This window comes from Tamandua tetradactyla, chromosome 6, assembly GCF_023851605.1.
Source record: "Tamandua tetradactyla isolate mTamTet1 chromosome 6, mTamTet1.pri, whole genome shotgun sequence".
NCBI classification, from domain to species: Eukaryota; Metazoa; Chordata; class Mammalia; order Pilosa; family Myrmecophagidae; genus Tamandua; species Tamandua tetradactyla.
In genome coordinates, this window is record NC_135332.1 from 19,708,723 (window position 1) to 19,730,625 (window position 21,903).

General features: G+C 37.5%; 1 protein-coding gene across 2 annotated transcripts in view; it reads left to right on the forward strand.

The window, feature by feature from the left end:
* The window catches only part of AKAP10 (A-kinase anchoring protein 10), a 96,841-nt gene that overhangs the window by 52,851 nt on the left and 22,087 nt on the right, over nucleotides 1-21,903 (forward strand). The window contains exons 6-13 of one of the 2 annotated variants that reach the window (XM_077163999.1): nucleotides 4,080-4,115; nucleotides 4,244-4,328; nucleotides 5,131-5,254; nucleotides 6,363-6,499; nucleotides 8,313-8,457; nucleotides 11,728-11,901; nucleotides 13,740-13,849; nucleotides 17,421-17,503. In XM_077163999.1, the coding sequence (XP_077020114.1) occupies nucleotides 4,080-4,115; nucleotides 4,244-4,328; nucleotides 5,131-5,254; nucleotides 6,363-6,499; nucleotides 8,313-8,457; nucleotides 11,728-11,901; nucleotides 13,740-13,849; nucleotides 17,421-17,503 (894 nt within the window). The remainder of the gene's footprint in view (nucleotides 1-4,079; nucleotides 4,116-4,243; nucleotides 4,329-5,130; nucleotides 5,255-6,362; nucleotides 6,500-8,312; nucleotides 8,458-11,727; nucleotides 11,902-13,739; nucleotides 13,850-17,420; nucleotides 17,504-21,903) is intronic. The other variant, XM_077164000.1, reaches the window with a different exon arrangement.

The window sequence follows — 21,903 nt, forward strand, 5'->3', positions numbered from 1 at the left end:
GTGCCTGCTTCTTTTCCTGGGCTTGTGCTTGCTATAGAGGGCTTATGAGTTCCCATTTACAGTTGAAGTATACAAACCCTTTACTCCTTTTGAAATTGCCCTCCCTCCCCGCCCCCGTTCTGGGGTTCTCTCTTGAGTGACTCAATGCAGGTAATCCTTTGTCTGAGACCACTTCAATTTAATTGTTTCTCACATTACCCCATCTGTCTGCAAGCTGCTTTTCTACCCTCAGGACAAACTCTAGGAGGAGGAGCCTAAGGTCTTGGCCTTGTAAACTTATACAGATTGGCACTGACATGTATCCCTGTATGTGTACAGGGACATGATCCAAAATGGTCTAAAAACTATGGTCCTATTACCCCCTTCATTTTCCATACATTCTGAAATGTTAGGCTTTAAAAAGTATTTTAAAGCTGCCACTGACAGAATTTCCTGGTGATTTGAAAGTGATATGAGAAGAAAAACAAATCAAACATGACTCCATTTTTTTTTTACCTTAATAGCTGCAAGAGTGGAGTTGCCATTTATAAGATGAGGAAGATTGTGGGAGTAACAATTTATGGGAAAACATCAGAAGTTTGGCTTTAGACATGTAAATGGAGAATGTGTTAATGGACAAAGGCCATGGATTCTTTTGCCTGAAGCACTCAATAACCGATTCCTAAGACACTGGGGTTTCAAAAAGAGAAAGAGTTTATTACTAGGCATGTTGTAGGGAAGCAGATGGCCTAATGACCTAAAATCTGTCTTCCTGAATTACAGTAATTCAGATAGTTTTATTAGAGAAAAGATGGGCAGGGTTTAGGATAATGTAGTAGTCCCGGATAATGTAATTAGAGGTGATCTAATTATTGAGCATGTGCAGGTTGATAACATGATTAGTCACAAAGTATGAAGGAAAATGGCAGAATGAGAAATAGGTTACTTGTAGGTTAAAGTCTAAGCTACTGCACACGTCAGGTGGGCCCACTTTGGTTAGATCCAGTCATGGTCATCAAGATAACTTTAGATTTGGTTGGGTTAGTTCTGGGCTGACCCAAGATCCTTCATTAATAAATATTAGGGACTGTCTTTAGTGATTACAAGGCTCTAAATTTGAAAAACTGGAGAACTGAGTACAAATGAAGATTAGTCAGAAGGTTTTACAATCACAGAGGCAGAAGTTAAGGGCTAGTCAATCATTATCGAGATCAAGGCAGCTTTATTACAATTCAGAGATTTCAGCTATTTCCCTCTGTCTACTCCAATATGCCAGAATGCAAAAAGGAATATTTATTTAATGATTCAGTAATCAAAATCATCACTTAAATCCTGATTTCTCTATTTCTACAAATGTTTAGTTGAACATCTCAGTTAGGAGCTCAAGAGAAAGGCCCAGTTTGGAATTGTGTGTGAAGTCATCATCCATGAGACAGGTGAGATTAACATGGGAGTGAGTGGTCTAATGGAGAACAAGAGGGTTAAGGCCTGAGTCCTGAGGCACCCCTTGCACTGAAAAGTCTGGCAGATGAGGAGGAAGTAGGAAAGGAGACTTAGATCAAGAGAATAGTTTTTCTGGAAGCCAAGTGAAAAAAAAGAGAGGTTAAGATAGGGTAAGTAAGATGGAGACTTGGGGCTGAATGGTTTTGGCAACCCAGTGAACACTGGGCATCTTATTACAGTTGGGTATTCCGGACAGAAACCTTATTGGAGGAGTCATAAGAGAGAATAGGAGGAGAGGTGGAGACAGCCAGTATGGATAACTCTTAGGGGTATTTGCCCTAAGGATGAGCTGGAAAGGAATGCTTAGTCAAAGAAGTGGTCTTACTTTTTGTTTTTAATGTGAGAGATATTTAGTATGCAAACGTGTCTGTAGGCTGATGAAAATTAGGCAGTAGAGAAGGAAATGTTGATGTAGGAAAGAGAGGGGTCAAGTGCTGGAGGAGAGAAGTCAGAGGAGGCAAGAGGATGGGATCCAATGCTCTTAAAGAGAAGGTTGCTCAGGTAGAAGTGAAGATCTTTCATCTCTACTAACAAGAGAGAAAGAAAGATATGTTGGGAGAGAGACAAATATGGTAGGAGATGATGGAAATAATTTTGATTGCTTCTGTTTTCTTAGTGAAGTGGGAAGCCATCTCATCAGCAAAGAGAGTTTTACTAGCTGCCAGAATGCAATATACCAGAAATGGAATGGCTTTTAAGGGGTGGAATTTATTAAGTTGCAAATTTACAGTTCCAAGGCTGTGAAAATGTCCCAATTAAAGCAAGTCTATAAAAATGTCCAAATTAAGGCACCAACAAGAGGTTACCTTCACTCAAGAAAAGCCAGTGAAGTTCGGGTTTTCTCCCGCAACTGGAAAAGCGCATGGCAAACAGGGCGACATCTGATAGCTTTCTCTCCAGGCTTCTTCCACAAAGCTCCCCTGGGGTCGTTACCCTTCTTTATCTCCGAAGATTACTTGGCTGGTGGACTCTCAAGGTTCTCCTGGCTCCAAAATGTTTCCTCTTTTAAAGGATTCCAGTCAATTAATCAAGACCCACCTGTTATGGGTGGAGTCACAACTCCATGGAAGCCATCTAATCAAAAATTACCACCCACAGTTGGGTGGGTCACATCTTCATGGGAACAATCAGAAATCTCCCAGCCAGCAGTATTGAATGAGGATTAAAGGACATGGCTTTTCTGAGGTCCACCACAGACTCAAACCAGCACAACAGTTAAGGAGAGAGAAATATTATATGTGTTGTCCGTGAAAGTGACTGGGCCAAGGCAATGTCGTGCAGTCCTTGATTTCATTGAAGTCCTGCTGTGGTCATGAACTTGAAGTGATCATGGTGTAACCAGTGCCACGCTGGTAATGGTGCCAGCTGAACCCTAATCCAGGTTCAAGGGTCTTGGAACTAAAGAAATTTAGAGATGAGAGGCCCAGTAGGAATAAGTAGTAAAGTTTATTAAAAAAGAGAGAGTACACATTAGAGAGGTTAATGCAGGCATGCCCAAGGGAGGGTACATGCAGTGAGTGGAGTGGGTTAACTTATTTTATAGGAAAGTTTCTGTAGTAACCTTTGAATACTAGGAGTCTTTTTTGTTCTAGGAGGAGATAGTTAGCAGAATTCATGGTTTGTTGTCACATACCTAAAAACATTTGCCCAAATGGTTAACAATCTTTATGGCCCTGTGCTTCCTATCATTAACTAAAAGTTTGCTTTGGGCCCAGAATTTTACAAGCGTTTATGGTGTGGGGAGGTTTTGGTGCTTTAGGGAAATTTTTGACCCAGGAAGTTTGCAGCTGAAGTTTGCAGCCCTGTATTAGTTCCTTTGGAGGTAGGTCAGTTGTCTATTAACTCTTTGAGCGCTGAATAGCAAACCAGCGACTTAACAGTTGTCCTATTTTATCCTGCTTCAGTCGTTAGATGTTTTTTTTCCCAGCCATGTTCAGCAGCCAGCAAAACAGTTTATTGATGTGCTGTAATTTATGTAGAGAGTTTCTTCTTTTAGGACATTTGATGTTTTAAAATTTCTACCAAATAACATTTGATGAACTTTCTTATGGATAAATCTATTTACAAATCCATAATTCTTCAGATTACAATCCTAGAAATAGAATTGCTGATTCAAAGGGTATGTGAATTTTTAAAGCTTCTGTTAGAAACTTCCCACTTGCTCTCCCACTAGCAGTAGTGTCAGTTCTCCCTTGTGCAGCCATGTTTATTACTTATTAGACAATTAAGCATATGTATTATTACAACAGTTTGGTACTGATTTACTACATAAAAGGTGTGGTGCCCCCTTACTCTAATCCATATTTGTATTTATTTGATTACTAGTGAGCACATGTACCTTTTCATATTGGCCATTTTTTCTTTTTTCTTTTGGGAATTACCTTTCATTTCCTTTGTTCATTTTTCCTTTGAGGGCATTTCTTACTAGTTCATAAGAGCTCATGACGTCTTAATGATAGCAACCTTTTAACTGTCATACATGCTGCACTTTTTCCCCTCTGTTTGCCTTTTCATTTTGTTTTTGGCTGTTTTTAATGTGTAGAAGTTTATTTTATGTTGTTAAAACTTTTGATTTCTACTTCTGCATGTTTGCTTAGAAAGACCTTCACTACCTCAAGATCAACTGTTCACAGGTATTTTCTTCTGTTTCTGTTTACAAGTTTCTATTTTATAGGCCCTTAATATTAATCAGTAATTTGATTCACAGATGTGTCTAGCTTGAGTTTGCTAGAAATTTAACCAGTTATCATTTCTTTTACAGCAAAGATTTGTGGTGAAGACGGAAAGGTGGATCCCAACTGTTTTGTTTTGGCACAATCCATAGTCTTTAGTGCAATGGAGCAAGAGTAAGTTAATTCAAACTTCTACTGCAGTTTGCATTTTTGGAAATTTGGGTTCATTAAACTAAAAACAAAATATCTTTGAGGATTTAAGTATTTTAAATGTTTATAGGATCATACAAAATAATGATCTTGTTAATATTTATTTTAAATATAAATTATGTGCGCTCTATTAAAAGAAAAATAATTTTTTATTTCTAAGGAAGAAATCTTAATGTTAGAAGACTTTGTTTTAGTTTTGAAGTCATGTTGCAGAGGGTGGGGGGTTGATAATGACTCTAGTGTGACTCTGAGAGTTGGCTTCTTGAAACAATGCATGTCTTCAGATGAAAATCCTCGTTGGTCAGGGCATGTTCTAAGCTTAATGAATGCTGTATTGTTAAATCCACACAGATTGGTTGAAACTGCCTCCAGAGTTTGAATTTTTAGTTTACTCCAGCATAATCTTAAAAATCGATGCATTCATTCATTCAACATTTATTAAAAGGATGCTCTGTAGAACGCACACACTAAGACATGGTCCCTGCCTTGAAGGAAGTTACAGCCCAATAAGAGAAATAGGGCATGTTCTTTGATTACTGTAATACGAGGTAGCATGCATTGAGTATCAGGAGATCTACGAATGCGTGAGGAGGTGGGAGAGATTGCTTCCTGGTGGAGGAAGCAGGTGTGGCATTATGAATGCAAAGTCATGTTGACCTCAGCCTTCAGAAGACAGATGGGGACAGTAGTGGAAAGAGTGTGTTTTTCCCGATGCAACTCTTTCCTTAGTAGTTCCCTCAAATTTTCCCTTTTTGTCCATGTGCAGGCACTTTAGTGAGTTTCTGCGAAGTCACCATTTCTGTAAATACCAGATTGAAGTGCTGACCAGTGGAACTGTTTACCTGGCTGACATTCTCTTCTGTGAGTCAGCCCTCTTTTATTTCTCTGAGGTAAAGTCTGCATTTCCTTTCACATTCTAATAGAGCATTCCAGCTTCTAAATTTGAATGCTGGGGCCCTGTATGTAGAAAATAACAGAGGCAAGAGCAATAATTTCCAGAATGATCAATTGCATTTCATTAATTTTATTATGGTTTTAAGTTTAATCTAAAGGCTAGAGTGATTTAATGATTTAATGATTTAGTGATTTAATTTAACTAGTTGGGTTAATGAGAACATAAAACTTCAATGTAAACTAACTCTAACATTGAAAAACCTAATAAAACTGCTTATAAGAGAATGCATGATTTTAATTATTTGTAGCTGTTTTAAAGCCACAGAATTTGATACTTGAGGCCTCTGCATAAGTATTTGCAGACCATACTTCAGAAGAGAGAGGGGGAAAAGGTAGTTAGTTTTTCCTATTATTTCCCATTGCTTTTACTTTTGCTGCTTGGTAAGATTGCCCACGGAAGTATTTGCCGTAAGCAGTGAATGTATTAATCTCTTTGAGGCATGCAGTTTAGTGTGATGGTGATTAGGCTTTAGCAACTGAAAATCCTTTGCTGTGAGCAGATGACTATTAAGTAGAGATGAAAAGGATTCCCAATGTCACAAAGCAGTAGCTTAAACAGACACTTGCATTCTGTCTCTTTATGAAAACATAGCTGTTTCAGCACTTTGTTTTACTACTTCCTCTCTTTGCCATAATTTTAAATCAGCATTTGTTCAGGCTCATACAGCTGCATGGAAGATGTAAATGATCAGTTATAAAAAAATTAGTCTGGCTAGTTTGCTCTTTGTCTGTCAATAAGGAACCACTAACCCATCTTTAGTGTCATTTTTACTCCAGTTTTCTTAAAGTTTGCATCCAGCTGTGTGGTGGCTGTTTTTTATTTGTTTTTTTGGTTTCTCCCAAAGAGAATTTCCCCCAAGTGAGTATTTTTAAACTTATAAATCTCAAATGACTGTGGCTTCCTGACTGGCATTAACTGAACAGGCTTAGACATTTGCTTATATGTCTATCTTATATTTTAACACTTTGGGACTGATAGATTTAAGATGGTGAGAGAAATGTATTTATATTCCTATTTTTCTCTCTTGTATTTTTCTTTCCTAGTACATGGAAAAAGAGGATGCAGTGAATATCTTACAGTTCTGGTTGGCAGCGGATAACTTCCAGTCTCAGCTTGCTGCCAAGAAAGGCCAGTATGATGGACAGGAGGCACAGAACGATGCCATGATTTTATATGACAGGTGACAGCAAATTAACAACTAACCAAATAATATTTTTTTCATTTAACTTTTACTGGAAATGAGAGGGAGGAAAATTTTACAGTGAGCAGAATTGAAAACATCTGGTAAGACAGGTGATAGGGAGTGTCGCTGGCTGTGTAATAAATGATCTTGCTGCTTTTCATTTAACTTTTATTATTATGCTGTAAAGAAGAGTAATGTGGTATCGACAAGCAAGTGTTAAAGGGGTTAAATTGGAGTAGAAAAGTATCCTTGGGACATTAGAGCTGAAAGAGAGCTAAGAGTGTCTGGGCCACTGGGTCTTGAACTTCATCCCAAGCTCAGGCTGGCTGTGTGCTTGAAAATTGTCTGGGGAGCTTGGTAGACAGAGGTTTCCAGTCCTCGGTTCTGAGAGCTTCTGATTCAGCAGGTTTGAGGTGTAACCCAAGAATCTGTTTTTAGAAGACACTCCAGATAATTCTAATGGATGGCCAGGTTAAGAATCTGGTCTGATTTTCCCATTTTACTGAGAAGGAAATTAAGGCCCAAAGACATGGTGATTTTCTCAAAGTCACAGAGCAAATTAATGGCAGAGCTTGGACTTAATATTCTCTCCCATGTTTATTCTCATAGAATATGTTCATGGAAAACATTATGTAAGATATTATTTAAGAAATTATTTTATGAATATTGAAATAGCAAGAGTTTTCATTTAGAAACTTGGTCTGGGGTGCTGGAAAATTCAAATTATGGAAGAATATTTACTAACTTATCAGTTATAAAAAGGGGAATCTGACTTTTTTAGTCATGGAAACTCTGATAGCAATAGAGAAGAGTTTTCTTTCTGCCAGTACTGAGTAATGGCAGTAGTAAGTTTCTGGCTGGAATTCAATAGCCACAGAAAAGCAGACACCCTGTTTTCCATCCAGATCCCATTTCATGTTGGTAGCTCTTTTTCAGTGACACTTGCTCATGCCTCTGGCACCACCATTTTGCAAGTTCGTTATGCCAAATTTGACTTTACCAAATCCCTATTTGTACATTTTTGTTATTTTCTTATTTGTGAGGTTATCATTCTCATGCAAGATCAACCTTTCTGTTGTAGACCGGAGATAGAAGCCTCTAGAGTACGAGGAAAAGAGCATATACCTTATTTTCCTGATTTTAATACCTCTTTTTATACACTTCATAATCAGGTTACCAAAATGTTAGTTGTATTATATCACATCAAGTTAGAATCTTTGAGTATTTAGTTACTCCCTTTCCTTCCTGTAGCATCTGATCAGCAGGTCCTATTAGTTCTATCCATATCCGTCCACTTCATCCTTAGTACTGTTTTGTTTTGAATTCCTGTGTGTTATTGCATGTTCCTAATTGTTAGTACTTGGTGTGACTGTGTGGTCTTATCATGTCCTGTGCATAGGTCTTTTCTGCTGTCTTTTCGGGATAAATAACCATGTCTTTCCGTCTTAGAAATCCATTTTCATCTCTCAAATCCTGAAGGAAGAATAGGTGTCCATTAAATATGTGGGATGATTGGTTTCTTTGCCTCTGCACTCATAAACAGTAGGGTTTATGTGTCTGACCCTCACACTCATAAACAGTAGGGTAGGCTGGACAAGAACTAAGGACGGATGGAAGGCCAGACAGGCAGATAGCCAGTTGACCCAGATATCTTTGGAGAAGTAGGAAGGCCTGTCATCACCCAACACTATAGTAATAGGTCTGCAGGCTGAATTGAGGAGTCTGATTTAAGATTGTCTAGTATGGGTGCCGAAAGTTGCTTTTACTTGCTGTGGAATTTGGTTTTACTTTAGCTGTCTTTCTACCATAGGTACTTCTCCCTCCAAGCCACACATCCTCTTGGATTTGATGATGTTGTCCGATTAGAAATTGAATCCAACATCTGCAGGGAAGGTGGGCCACTCCCTAACTGTTTCACAACTCCATTACGTCAGGCCTGGACAACCATGGAGAAGGTAACTAAGGATTTCAAACTTGTTTATATACAAGAATTCTTTCCTGGTGGAACCCAGAAATGTATCCTCTGGTATAAAAATGTAACATGGGGGGGTGGGCCGCGGTGGCTCAGCGGGCAAAGTGCTTGCCTGCTATGCCGGAGGACCTCGGTTCGATTCCCGGCCCCAGCCCATGTAACAAAAACGGAGAAACAGAATACAATAAAACAAGAAAATGTTTAAAAATGTTTCCCTTTCTTCCTTCCTTCCTTCCTTCTCTCTGTCTTTCCTTTAAAAAAAAAAAAAAAAATGTAACATGGGAAAACTCCAACAAAACAGACCAGTGGAGAATTGAAGCCAGCAACACAGTGATTGAGAACAAAAGCTTTTTTCTAAAGCGGTTTTGTGATAGAATAGACACAAAGAGCAGCAAAGCTTTTGAGGTTGATTGGATTATATATTAATCATGACCTTTATGGGCTGAAATTCTCTATTGCCATTTTCCTTATTTGTAAAAAGGAAATAATATGAATACTTATAATAATATGGATATTTACTCATTTTAAGGATTAAAATGAGGTCATGTGTCTGAAGTGCTTATTAAATCTTTTTAGATAACTAAATGGGATGGTGCAAAACCAGCTTTGGAATGATCCAAATATTTCATCAGTATCTGTCAACAGGGTGGAAAAACAAATTTTGTGTATCCTGATCACTTATGAGCATTAATAATAAAGTGTTGAATTTTGGAATGTTTTATTCTTTTAACTAGAGCAGATTTTATTAGGAATTGCACAAAACATGAACTCCTAAAATTGGAAAAAAGCACTATTATGCCATACTATACACAAATACAATGCTGTACACAAAAACTGCATTCCGGAATGAAAGAGTTACGTATGAAATCAAATTGAATGGGATATCACCTATTATCTAGGTATGATAATGTTTTCATAATTAAAATCTTTCTGATTAAAGAAAGATAGATGATAAAGATTGAGATGGTATAAGCTAGGAATGCATGTAGTATATAATAATAGTGACTAAATGTACAAATTTTAAAAATGTTGGTGCATGAGGAAGAACAAAGGAATGTCATTACTGCAGGGTGCTGAAAATAGATGGTAATTAATATTTTAAAATTTCATCTTATGTGTGAGACTAAAGCAAAAAATATTTATTCGGTACAAAATTTATATTTTGACTAGTGCATTTCCTAATATAACTTATGTAGATAGCTTGATTGAATACCATAAGTACTTGGAATCTTAGGTAGGACATGAGATTTTGTTGGTTTGTCCAGAGTGATGCCCCGATGAATCCCAGAGTGATTTGATCAGTGAGTGGAAAAGTATTTGCAAAGTCCCCTTCAGGGAATGGTGAGAATGGGGAGAAATTCAGCTTCCCCAAGTTGAATTCTTGATATGCTCCCAAACAGTGTGGACTACCAAAGCTATAGACTGAGCCCCCAGCCTTGGGGTTTGTTTATATGAAACTTAACCCCACAAAGGATAGGTCAAGTCTACTTGAAATTTAGGCCTAAGGGTCACCTCCAAGAGAGCCTCTTTTGTTGCTCAGATGTGGCCTCTCTCTCCAGCCAACACAACAAACAAACTTACCACCCTCCCCCTGTCTATGTGGGACATGACTCCCAGGGGTTTGGACCTTCCTGGCAATGTGGGACAGAAATCCTGGAATGAGCTGAGACTCAGCATCAAGGAATTGAGAAAACCTTCTCGACCAAAAGGGGGAAGAGTGAAATGAGACAAAGTGTCAATGGCTGAGAGATTCCAAACAGAGTCAAGAGGTTATCCTGGAGGTTATTCTTACACATTATGTAAATATCACCTTGTTATTCAAGATGTAGTGGAGAAGCTGGAGGGAACTGCCTGAAAATGTAGAGCTGTGTTCCAGTAGCCATGTTTCTTGATGATGGCTGAAAAATCATATAGCTTTTACAGTGTGACTCTGTGATTGTGAAAACCTTGTGTCTGATGCTCCTTTTATCTACCTTGTCAAAAGATGAGTAGAACATATGGAATAAAAATAAATAATAGGGGAAACAAATGTTAAAATAAATTTAGTTTGAAATGCTAGTGATAAATGAAAGTGAGGGGTAAGGGGTATGGTATGTATAATCGTTTTTTTTCTCTGTAATCGTTTTATTTCTTTTTCTATTGTCTTTTGATTTCTTTTTCTGAATTGATGCAAATGTTCTAAGAAATGATGAAGGTGCAATTATGTGATGATATTGAGAATTATTGATTATATATGTAGAATGGAATGATGTGCTAATGTTTTTGTTTGTTCTTAATTTTTTTAATTAATAAATAAATAAATTTAAAAAACATCTTTGATTCTGTAGGTCCAGATTTGTATCATATAAAGAATGTGAACTTTCTTTTTAACGAAAAAATTTTGCTTTTTGTGAAAAACAAAAGGGAAATTTATTTCTTACTAAGTGTATATATATAAAGAACTTATACTAATTTTAAGAACAATCAAGACCTAGTAGACAAATGGGAAAAGAGCAGGGATAAATTTTACAAATATTTGATTATTTATATGCCAGGTATTGTGGTAGAATGGTGAACAAATATATAATATGAGTTTTTTTCTGTAAAAGAGGACATATATTAGATGTGGACTGTTAAATACAAACATAAATGTTTACAGTTACACTAACTTCAGTGAAAGATAATAAACTTGAACTTATTCAGCATCATTAATAATTTTTAAATGCAAAACGACATGAATGGACCATTAGGTATTTTACAGAGATTTGGAAAAAACACAACCCAGTGTCAGAAAGCTGTGTGAAAGAAGATACCTTAATATATTGCTAGTGATACAAATTGATGACATGCTTTTGAAGGGTATACTGGCCATGTATATCAAAACTAAAATGTCCATTCCATTTAATGCAGTAATCATACTCTGGTAATTTATCTTAAGAAAGTAAGTGCAAAAGTAAAAATCATTATATGTACAAAGACTTAAATATTGATAACAAACCAGAAAAATCTAGTTTCACATTATATTCATTCCATGGACTGTTTCATCGTTGCTAAGAAGTTTAATGTCAAGGCTGTATAATAGTTTTGTGGCAAGTGTTTTGAAAAAAAATTGCATACATTATCATTTTAATTACAGTGTAACCTCTGCACAAAGGGATTATGCTTGGCATAAATCAATGCTAGTGGTAGAATTGCAGGTAAAAATTGTTTTAAAAGAAATTTTTAGTTATAGCTGATTTCAACTTTATAAAATAATTCTTGTCCTCTCTCTCAGGTCTTTCTACCTGGCTTTTTGTCCAGCAATCTTTATTATAAATATTTGAATGATCTCATCCACTCAGTTCGAGGAGATGACTTCCTGGGAGGGACAGTTGCCCTGTGTGCCCATGGCGCTGCCGGGCCTCCTGACGAGCCTCACCCCAGTGGACCCGACAGCGCCGCTTCTCAGGTACTGGCTGGTTTGCTTCTGCCACTGAGAAAGAAGGCCTCCCAGCCCTTTGCCTCACGTGCTTGTAACAGACCCTGTTGGTATGTTTGATTGTAGAGCCAAGTGGCCTGCTCACTGTATGTTCTAATCAAAGTATTTGTGGTGAACTATCCCATGGTGCCATTGAGGCCACCAGGTGCTGAACAGCCCCTGGGTGATTGGAAAATTTTTAAATTAGACTTGGGATACCTTTTTTATATATATATATAAAAAAAGATATTTCAATCTTCATTTTGTATTTCACTGAAGAGCTTTTGATTTCGTTTTGAATTATGGTACCATGGTGAACATTTCCTGAACCTTTTTTTTGTTTGTTTTTCACATATCAGACTTTATCTTACCTTCTATGGTGTTCTCCAAAATCACAAGAAATAGGTTATCCCCAAGACAGAGGACATTAGGAAGGTAACTGATTTCGTGAATGTCACCCAGTGAATGGTGGAGGCAGAACTATATTCACCATCCAGTGTTCTGAACCATACATCTAATTGTTGTAGCATAACACTTTTCTCGTCACTACTGACAAGTAAAAGCATAATGCTGAGTTTTGGGATACTGGGTCTTAGAATAGCTTTCTTAATTTATAAGAGAGTACTATTTAATTGTCATCACAAGGCTCTCTAGAGTACCTGTTAAGCTTACATAGGAGGTGAGCTGTTGAGCATTGGTGTCATTTTATTTTTATATGTAGATTAGCATGTCTTGTTTTCTTTTGGGATTGTCTGGTTTGGGTATCTGTAATAATGACCTCATAGAGTGAGTTTGAGAAATACTCCCTACTCCCTGCCATCTCTTCATTTTTAATGAATTTATTCAACAAATATTTGTTGAACATCAGTTCACAGCCAGAGGTTGTGCTAGCCTTTCTTATTTTTTCAGTTTTTATTGTGGTAACATATATAAACTAAAATTTCCCATTTTAACCACTTGCAGGTATACAATTCAGTGGCATTAAATACATTCACAGTGTTGTGATACCATCCCCTTTTCCTTTTTGGTTTGATGCTCTGTCTTGGGGATTTTCCTTCTCAGCATACAAAGAGAGCCTTCTTTTTTCCCCCAATTATGGAGGGTTCTATATATGGCTGTGGATGATTTATTTCATCTGCTTAACCCATCTTTTAGTCATGAACATGAAGCTTGTTCTGGTCCTTTTCTAATACAAACAGTGCTGCAGTGAATCTTTTCTTTTTGCATAAGAGTGAGTCTGTTTGTAATTGAATTTTTAGAAGTGAATTTCTGAGTCAACCTGTGACTCTTTATTTCATAAAAATAACAATCCTGACCTGCTTTTTTGTGTGTGGGCAGGTGAGGAATAGAAGGCCGTAGGGGAACTTCCTACACCTAACTAGCTAGTCATTTTGGAAAGGTTTCTTTAGCTTCCTTTTTTGTCAAATGGTGTCACTGAGGAGCAAAAGTACTCATTTTTACCCTGTAGAAGTTGAGTTTTACACTTATTATCCAAGAACCCTGGATAGGAAGGAGTTTGACACACTTGGGATTAGAATGCCTTTGAAGACAGCGTATTTGTTGGAACTTAGATCATTCAGAAAACAAACAGCTGTGGCATACAAATGTATGTTTTACATTTTAATATTGTGCTTTCCTCCTGTAATTACGTCTTGAGATTACATTACAGAATCGTTCACATCACCATCTCAGTAGTGATGGGGTTAAGTGAAAATGACCTGCATTTCTGAACACTGACAAAAAAAATTTGCATAGATCTGTATATTCCAAAGCCAGGACTAATGTGTTTCCTGAGTAGGATACTACTAATATTTACAATTTTGTTGTAGTCCAGTGTGAAAAAAGCGAGTGTGAAAATTCTGAAAAATTTTGATGAGGCGATAATTGTAGATGCTGCAAGTCTGGATCCAGAGTCCTTATATCAACGGACGTATGCAGGGTAAGGCTGGCTCATGTCCAGAACTCTTACAGAAGGAGAGAATTTTGCATCTTTCTACCTTTTAAATGTGGCTCATGAGTCTTCACTGAGAGTCTGTCGTGTGCCTGGCACATTTCTGTGTAGTGTGCAGTAGAACAAGGCTGCACCGGGCTTCCTGGGTTTTGATCTCAGCTCTGCCACTTACTGGGAAGCCACTTATCCTCTACCTCAGTTTACTCTATAAAATGAGGTTAATATTGCTACTGCATTGGGTGTTTGGGGAATTAAACGAGGTAACATATGAGGAGCCCTTAAAATTTGCCTGACTTCTATAGTTAGCACCCTGGAAAAATGTTAGTTACTGTCATTATAATCATTATTCTACCATTGCAGATGCCTGTCAGTTTATATGGTATGTTTTGGGCTACCTTACACACAGTGCGTTTGATTCATGTGTTAGCTATTCCAAAGTCTGTCTTAAAAATAAAGGGAATGGAGTTAAATTATCCTTTTATATTGAAGAATCAACTTGGTTGTTCATTTTATCCTGTTAGAAAGGCAGTAATAGAGTGCACAGGTGGTTCAGTGGTAGAATGCTTGCCTTCCATGTGGGAGACCCAGGTTTGATTCCCCGTCCTTGCACCACCACCCTCAAAAAAGCAGTAATATGTAGGATATACCACTTGAGATTTACCACGGATTAGATTACCTAAGGATGTAAAGATGTGATTAACCCCCTGCTCTCAGCAATACCAGTGTATTTAATTGCTTTCATCAGACAGTAACATGTTGGAGAGACTAATGTATTTGGTTGTCTAAAAAGTGACCTTGAAGGAAACAAAAGGTGCTTTGACCACATTGTTAAACCTATTGGTCTTTGGAAAGGGCACTTCGGCTGTTTTTGATAATCAGCTTTGAAATGCTCTTTATTTTTTCTTTGAAGAAATAATGGACAGTAAGTTAATTCAGGGCTGGCCATGGTGGCTCAGTGGCAGAGTTCTTGCCTGCCATGCTGGAGACCTGGGTTTGGTTCCCAATGCCTGCCCATGCAAAGAAAAAAAATAAAATAAATGAGTTAATTCCCAAAGGTGACATTTATTCTTAAAGAATAGTTCATTTTAAAAAACTTTTAAGTTGAAAAGTCTAACAATTGTAAGATATTTTGCTTCTGTATGTTTTTTCTATGCATGTAGATATGTTTAATGAAAGCAATCTATAAAATCCATCAAAAATAGAGAAAAGTTATTCTCCATCCATAAAGTGAAAGGTTTTGTTTAGATGGCTTTTATGTTTGTTTTATGGTTTTCGTGTCTCTGAAATTTTTCCCAAGGTAATAAACGAAATTGTATCAGGTGGTATATTAGTACCCACTTATGAAATATTGATATATTAGGAAACATATCTCTAAAATAAGATCTATTTTTCATATTTTAAAATTATATATAGCATCACAAGATTTGTTTTTCTCTTTTTAAACTAACATTAATCTGTTTGATTTGTAAAAAATTAAACTGCAGGTGAGGCTGATGTCCCATTTGATCATGTCACAGCTTGTCTTCTCCCCACCTTCTCAGCGCAGTCACTGTTATGTTATCATGTGTATTTTTCTTTTATAATGGATTTTTATCTTTATAGCAGTTTTAGGTTCACAGAAAAATTCTGTGAAAAATACAAAGAGCTCCTATATACCTCTTTCCCAACCCGTACAGTTTTTCCTTTTCCACATCTTACATTTGTTACAGTTGATGAAGCAATATATTAACCAGAGTCCATAATTTACATTAGTATTTACTCTTTGTGGTTGTACAGTTCTCTGTTTTTTGGACAAGTATGTAATGTTGTGTATACACCTTGACAGTGTCATACAGAATTGTGGTGTATGTTTTGGTTTGTTTATTTTTATATAATTGATATTCTACTCTCTGTATTTTATATTTTGTGCTTTTATTAAGAGTGAGTTTTGGAGATTTTTCTATGTCCATACAGATTTACCTCATTTTACCTATAGTAAATATTCCATATATAGTATTGATTATTCCATATATAGTATTAATTATCCCTCATAACACTGGTTCATTATTCCATAGTGTGTTTTGCCACAATCTGTCATTTGGTATGATGAGAATTTAAGTAGTTTGCAGTCTTTCATTGTTAACATTGCAAAGAACATTCTTTTAAATATTTTCTTGTATCATAATCAAGAAATATATTTTTAATTTTAATAGATCTTACCAATTTACCTTTAAAAATACCTGTATCTTTTTATATTCTCACCAGCCATTAATGAAGGTATTCATTTTCCCTACAGCCTTGTCAACACTAAATATTAACAGACTTTTATTTTATTTTTTCCCAAATGTTGGATAATTGCTGTGAGATTGAATTTCTTTTGGTATATTTGTTGGTTGCTCAGGTTTTTCCTTTAATGATTTGGCTGTTGCTGTCTTTTTCACCTTTTCCTGTTGGGTAACATCTTAATGATTTGTGGAAATTCTGTAGGTATTCTTCATGTAAATCGTTAGCTTTATCTAAGTCATACTTGTTACTTTTGCTATGCTCTTTGCCTTTTAACTTTGCTTGTGCTGTTGTGTCATAGATAAAGCCTAGGATTTTGTGGTCATTTACTCGTTTTATCTTTATTTGTGCTATTTGTAATTTAAGAAGGGCTTCCCATCCTAAACATATTCTCCTGAATTTTCTTGTAATAATTTATAGAATTGTGTTTTACACTTAGGGGTTTAATCCACCTGTTAGGAGGCAGGGAGTTAGCTTAGTTCTTTCCAATATTTAGCCCCTTGGCCATTAATTGAGTGATCCATCCCTTTCTCACTGTTTTGAGACATGTATTTCCTTATATACATTTGTCTTTTCTGAATTTTCTACTGTTCCGTTGATTTTTAAATTTTGATCAGTTTGACTGAGATGTGATTTACGTACTATACATTTCACCACTGTTCAGTGTATAATTTGATGAGTTTTGACAAATATATACAGACATGCAGCCACCACAGTAGTGGTAGAGAATATTTCTATCATTCCAAAAGAGTTCCCTCATACCAGTCAGTCCCATTCCCCATCCCGCTCGCATAGGGTTTCATATGAATGGAATCATGCAGTATGTGGTTGTTTGGTATCTGACTTCCTGTGTGTTAATTCTTTTGAGACTTAGCCCTTGATCTATTGATGTAAATTTGTCTATTCCTATCATTGTGATTACTGTAGAGTTGCAGCACTTCTTGATCATTGTTAGGGCAAGTCCTGCCTTTTGTATCTTCTTTTACAAAATTGTCTTGGCTACTCTTGTGCCTTTTTCATTTGTGTGGATTTTAGAATTGTCAATTACCTGTTAACTGATCAAGTTACATTAACCTTTTGAGAATTTTGGATGAACTTCACATTGAAGGAAAGATTATTTTGCTTCCTGCAGGGAAAGTTCTATTTAAAATAAACCCTACTTTAAATAACATGAGAGCACTATAACTTATATTGGTAGCTTTCTAGAATTAGGTAAGATATGCTTAGGAATTGATTTATCCCTCCTAAATTTAAAGCCAATGATAAAAAGTCTATTCTTGTTTTCATCCTTATGTAGGAAGATGACATTTGGAAGGGTCAGTGATCTGGGGCAGTTCATCCGGGAATCTGAGCCTGAGCCTGATGTGAAGAAATCAAAAGGTTTGTGGTGGTTTTATTCTGTTCTTATTCATATTTAGTCTTTCATGGTAAGTGAAGGATGATTTAAGATTTGAATGCCTTATTTTGTGACATAGCCACCATCTTGCACTCAATGTTTAGAGTCACCAAGTGAGCACAGTAAAGGGTTCATGCCATCATATCTCTAGACAATCTCTTCCTTTGAGTCAAAAGTTATTAGACTTGGCTTACTATTATAGTAAGCCAAGTATAGTAAGCCTATATTATATAGTAAGCCTATATTATAATAATATAATATTACTATATTATTACTTTATGGTGCTAGTTATTACATTTAGGTGTTTGAGCCACTCTGAGTTAATTTTTGTGTAGGGTGTAAGATAGGGGTCCTCTTTCATTCTCTTTGCTATTGATATCCCGTTCTTCCTTGCCCAATTATTGAAAAGACTATTTTGTTCCGTTCAGAGGATTTGGGGGCCTTGTCAAAAATCAGTTGACCATAGATTTGGTGGTCTATTTCTGCACTCTCAATTCAACTCCATTGGTCAATGCTTCTGTCTTTGTGCCAGTACCATGCTATTTTGACCACAGTGGCTTTATAATAGGTTTTAAAATCAGGAAGTGTTAATCCTCCCACTTTGTTCTTCTTTAGGATGCTTTCAGCCATTCAGAGTCTCTTTCCCTTCCAGATGAATTTGGTAGTTAGCTTTTCCATATCTTCAAAGTAGGTTGTTGGAATTTTAATTGAACTGTGTTGAATCTATAGATCAATGCAACTATTATTTGAGTGATGAATTGTACCAGTCTTTTTCTGATGAATGATCTAGTTCTTGGTCAAAAATACATTGACAGAGTAAGCAAAAAATGCAATACTTGTTGAAGTAATTTAGACCTAAAAAGGACCTGTTACCTAGTTGACCTTATTAATTTATCCAAATAATTGATTTCATTTCCTGTTTTGCCAGAGAAGTCTTGGGTACACACATGGGAACACTGTAAAAATTTGAAGGACATTCTACACAGTTCATTCAGTAGACAATTTTTGAGTGCCTTGGTGCACTAGTATTCATTGGACAGGTTAGAAGATACTGATCCCTTGATCAAGAAACAGTCTAATAGTGATAAGCCCTTTTGGGGGTTAAATTTAATACCACTGGTGGCCTTAAAACAGAGGAAGTGCTAGATGACCTCTGTGTGGTATTGGCCGGGAAGGGTTCTACAGGGTTATCAGGTAGGTTCTACCAGTAAGGTCAATGGGGTCTCCAGGGTTGAAGGCACAGTGTAAATAAAAAATCCCTAAGCTGTTTTTAAGCTGGTCTTATACTCTGGCAGCTCATGTAGTTGCTGTTACTCCAGAATATAGGTGTTGAGAGTCGTTTGTTTTGTTGGTTTTATGTGAATTAAGATACATTATAAGTACTTAACAAAAATAGAAGAAACTTTTTCCCAACCACTATCTCTGCCTCTTCTGTTCATTCAGTCTCTTCATGTTATTCATTCAGTGATACTAAAAAATAGAACACATAGAGTACCTGCCCTGTGCATCTGCTGTTCTAAATGCTGAGAGGAAAACAAAATCCCTGCCCTCATGGAATGTATACTGTAGTGGAAGAGACAAAAATCAGCAAATGCAGTGTGTATTTAAGGACTAGGGGTGTGGAAGGCAGTGCTGTTCTAGTGGCGGTGTTCAGAGAAGGCCTCACTGAAGAGGCAGCATTTTGAGCAGAGACTTGAGCAGAGCCAGGAAGAGTGCCAATCTCTAGAGGAAGAGTGTTCATGGCAGAAGGAATAAGAAGACAGGCCCTTAAGCTGGAAAGGTGAGTGTCGTCAGGGAGCAGCAAGACCACTGTGACTGGAGTCAACTGTCTCGGCCTGACAGGGCTGCTGTGATGAATGCCACACGCTGCTTGGCTTGAACACCAGGAGCTTATTGGCTCACAGTTCTGGAGGCCAGACGTCCAATATCAGGGTGTCAGCAGGCCACGCTTTCTCCCACCTTCTGAAGGGTTCTGGCGATGGCTTCCCAGTTCTCCATCACATGGTGATCTATCTCTCTTCCAGTCTCATCCTCCAGTTTCTACTCACTTCTCCTGACTGATATTATGTCTGAATATTTTTCTACTTACAAGGACTTCAGCCATATATTGGAGTATGGCCCACCCTGGTTCAGTTTGACCTCGTCCAGATAGAATCTTCGAAGGTCCTATTTACAAATACGTCCATACCCATAGAACCAGGGTTTAGGACTTGACCATGTCATGGTAGCAGGTGGGATTCAGCCCATGAGGGGTGAGTGGTGCATGGTAGGGGAGGCTGGTTGGTTACCTGAAGCCCTTTGAAAGGTGGAGCAGGGAAGTCACATGATCTGATAGATGTTTTAAAGGGAATGCTCTAGCAGCTGTTTGGAAAGTAGAATGTAAGGTGTTTTAGAGGAGAAGCAGGAAAACAATGTTCTTCCCATCCATCACCTGGGTCAGGGATGATGGCAGTCATGAATTGGGTTGAGTGGGAGAACAATACTGGAAGATGGATGCAGCAGGATTCTCTCTCCGCCCACAAGCCCGTCTGCCAAGCTACTTGCGTTATTGATTTGAGACCTGCCTACATACAATAATGGAGAATAATTCACACTTTGTTTAAACACATCCATATATCCTGATGCTTCAGTTTTCTAGACATGTGTTTTTGGTCGAGAATTTTTGGAGTATCTTTTTTAGGGGCCTAGAAATTCAATTCATTACTCAGTAGGCATTTGAGTGATTCCTTTATATTAGGTACTGTGCTAAACACCAAAGATACAAATACCAGGTATAGTCTCTGCTTTCCAGTAGCACCTAGTCCAGTGGGGAGAGGCAGATTTGTAAACAAACAATTTTAATAGTGTAAGAAGCAGCTAAATGTTGCTGTAGAAAAATTGCAACACTGGATGGATTGACTTGGTTTGAATTGCCTAGTGCAGGCCTCAAATGGACTTGCAACTTTCCTTAGCCATCCTACTATTCTTTTCTAATAAGCCTGCCTTTTCAAACTGTTTTATCTCTTCTTGTTCCTCAAAGCTCCTCTGTTCGGTGACCTGTTTCGCTGTCAGCTGATGGCCTGCACCATCCTTCATTCTGAGAAGAGCAGCCATGAGATGAGCTCCCTCCCCTGCCCCCTACCAAGTCTGCATCCTTCCTACCTCTTTCTCTCCCTGTCTTCTTTCTTGAACTATGATGCAAGGAATGTCTCTTTGGTTTCTAGTGTCTTCACTAGTGCATCCCTTCTTGCCTACCTCAAACGTGTTGCTCCTTTGATTATCCTTGTCAGTCCTGAATCATCTGTTTTTTTCTCTCTCTCTACTAGATTATTTCTTGTGGGGTACGAACAAATTATAGTATCTCCCACTCTTTTGTTACAAAACACTTGACCTCACATCCTTTCTCCAGCTATATCCCCACTCCTCTTTTGAACCTTACACAAAGCTCTGTTAATAACTCTTCATTTCCAATTTACTTTATTTTGTACATTTAAAATAAATTTTAGTTACAGGATAAGGCATGAAGTCTTCTCTGATACCTCCCATCCCCAGTCCCCAAAAGAGGGCCATTTTTTCACGTTTAATGTGTCTTCATCCAGTCACACACATCTCTGCCCAACCCAGTTCTTTGTGCTTTCATCTACTCCTTATTAAAGGACAAGATCATCAGCCACCTCTGTGTTTCCAAGTCCAGTGGTTGCTTTTATAATCATCATATGTTTTGCCCTTTCGGCCCAGCACTATTATCCACTCTCTCCTTAAAAAAAAACTTTTCTTTTGCCTTCCTTGACACCATGCCCTCCAGCTTCTTCCCCCTTCCTCACCCCCACCCCTATGTGTCCTAGCAGTCTCCCTTCCACATCTGCACTTTCTCCCAAGATGATCTTTCTGATCTCCTGGCTTTCAGTGCTGATTATCCCAAATTCGGGACTTCAGCCCAGGCCTTTCAGAATCACATTTACTTGATTTACATCTTAGCTTGACTGTCTCTAGGGATCCACAACTTAATATAATCAAAATAATTGATAGCTCCCACAAAATCTTTTCTAATCAAATCTTCTCTATCTCAGATCATATCACTGCCCATCTCAGTCAGGGAGTCCTTGACTCTCCTCTTTCCTTCAGCCCCGCATACCTCCATCAGTGGTTCTTTGTTGATTCTGCCAAAACGTATCTCAGATACCTTCACTTCCTATTTGCCAGTGCCTCTTGAGTCCAGGTTACCAACGCCTTTTGCCTAGGCTGCTGTAGTTGACTCCTAACCAGTGTTCTTGTTTCTTTTCTTGCCTCTCTAGTTCAGAAAGTATCCAGATTAGTCTTTTTAAGTATGGGTCAGGTTGTATCATTTCCTGGAATAAAAGCCTTCAGTGGTTTGCCACTTTTTTTGAACAACATTTAAGTTATT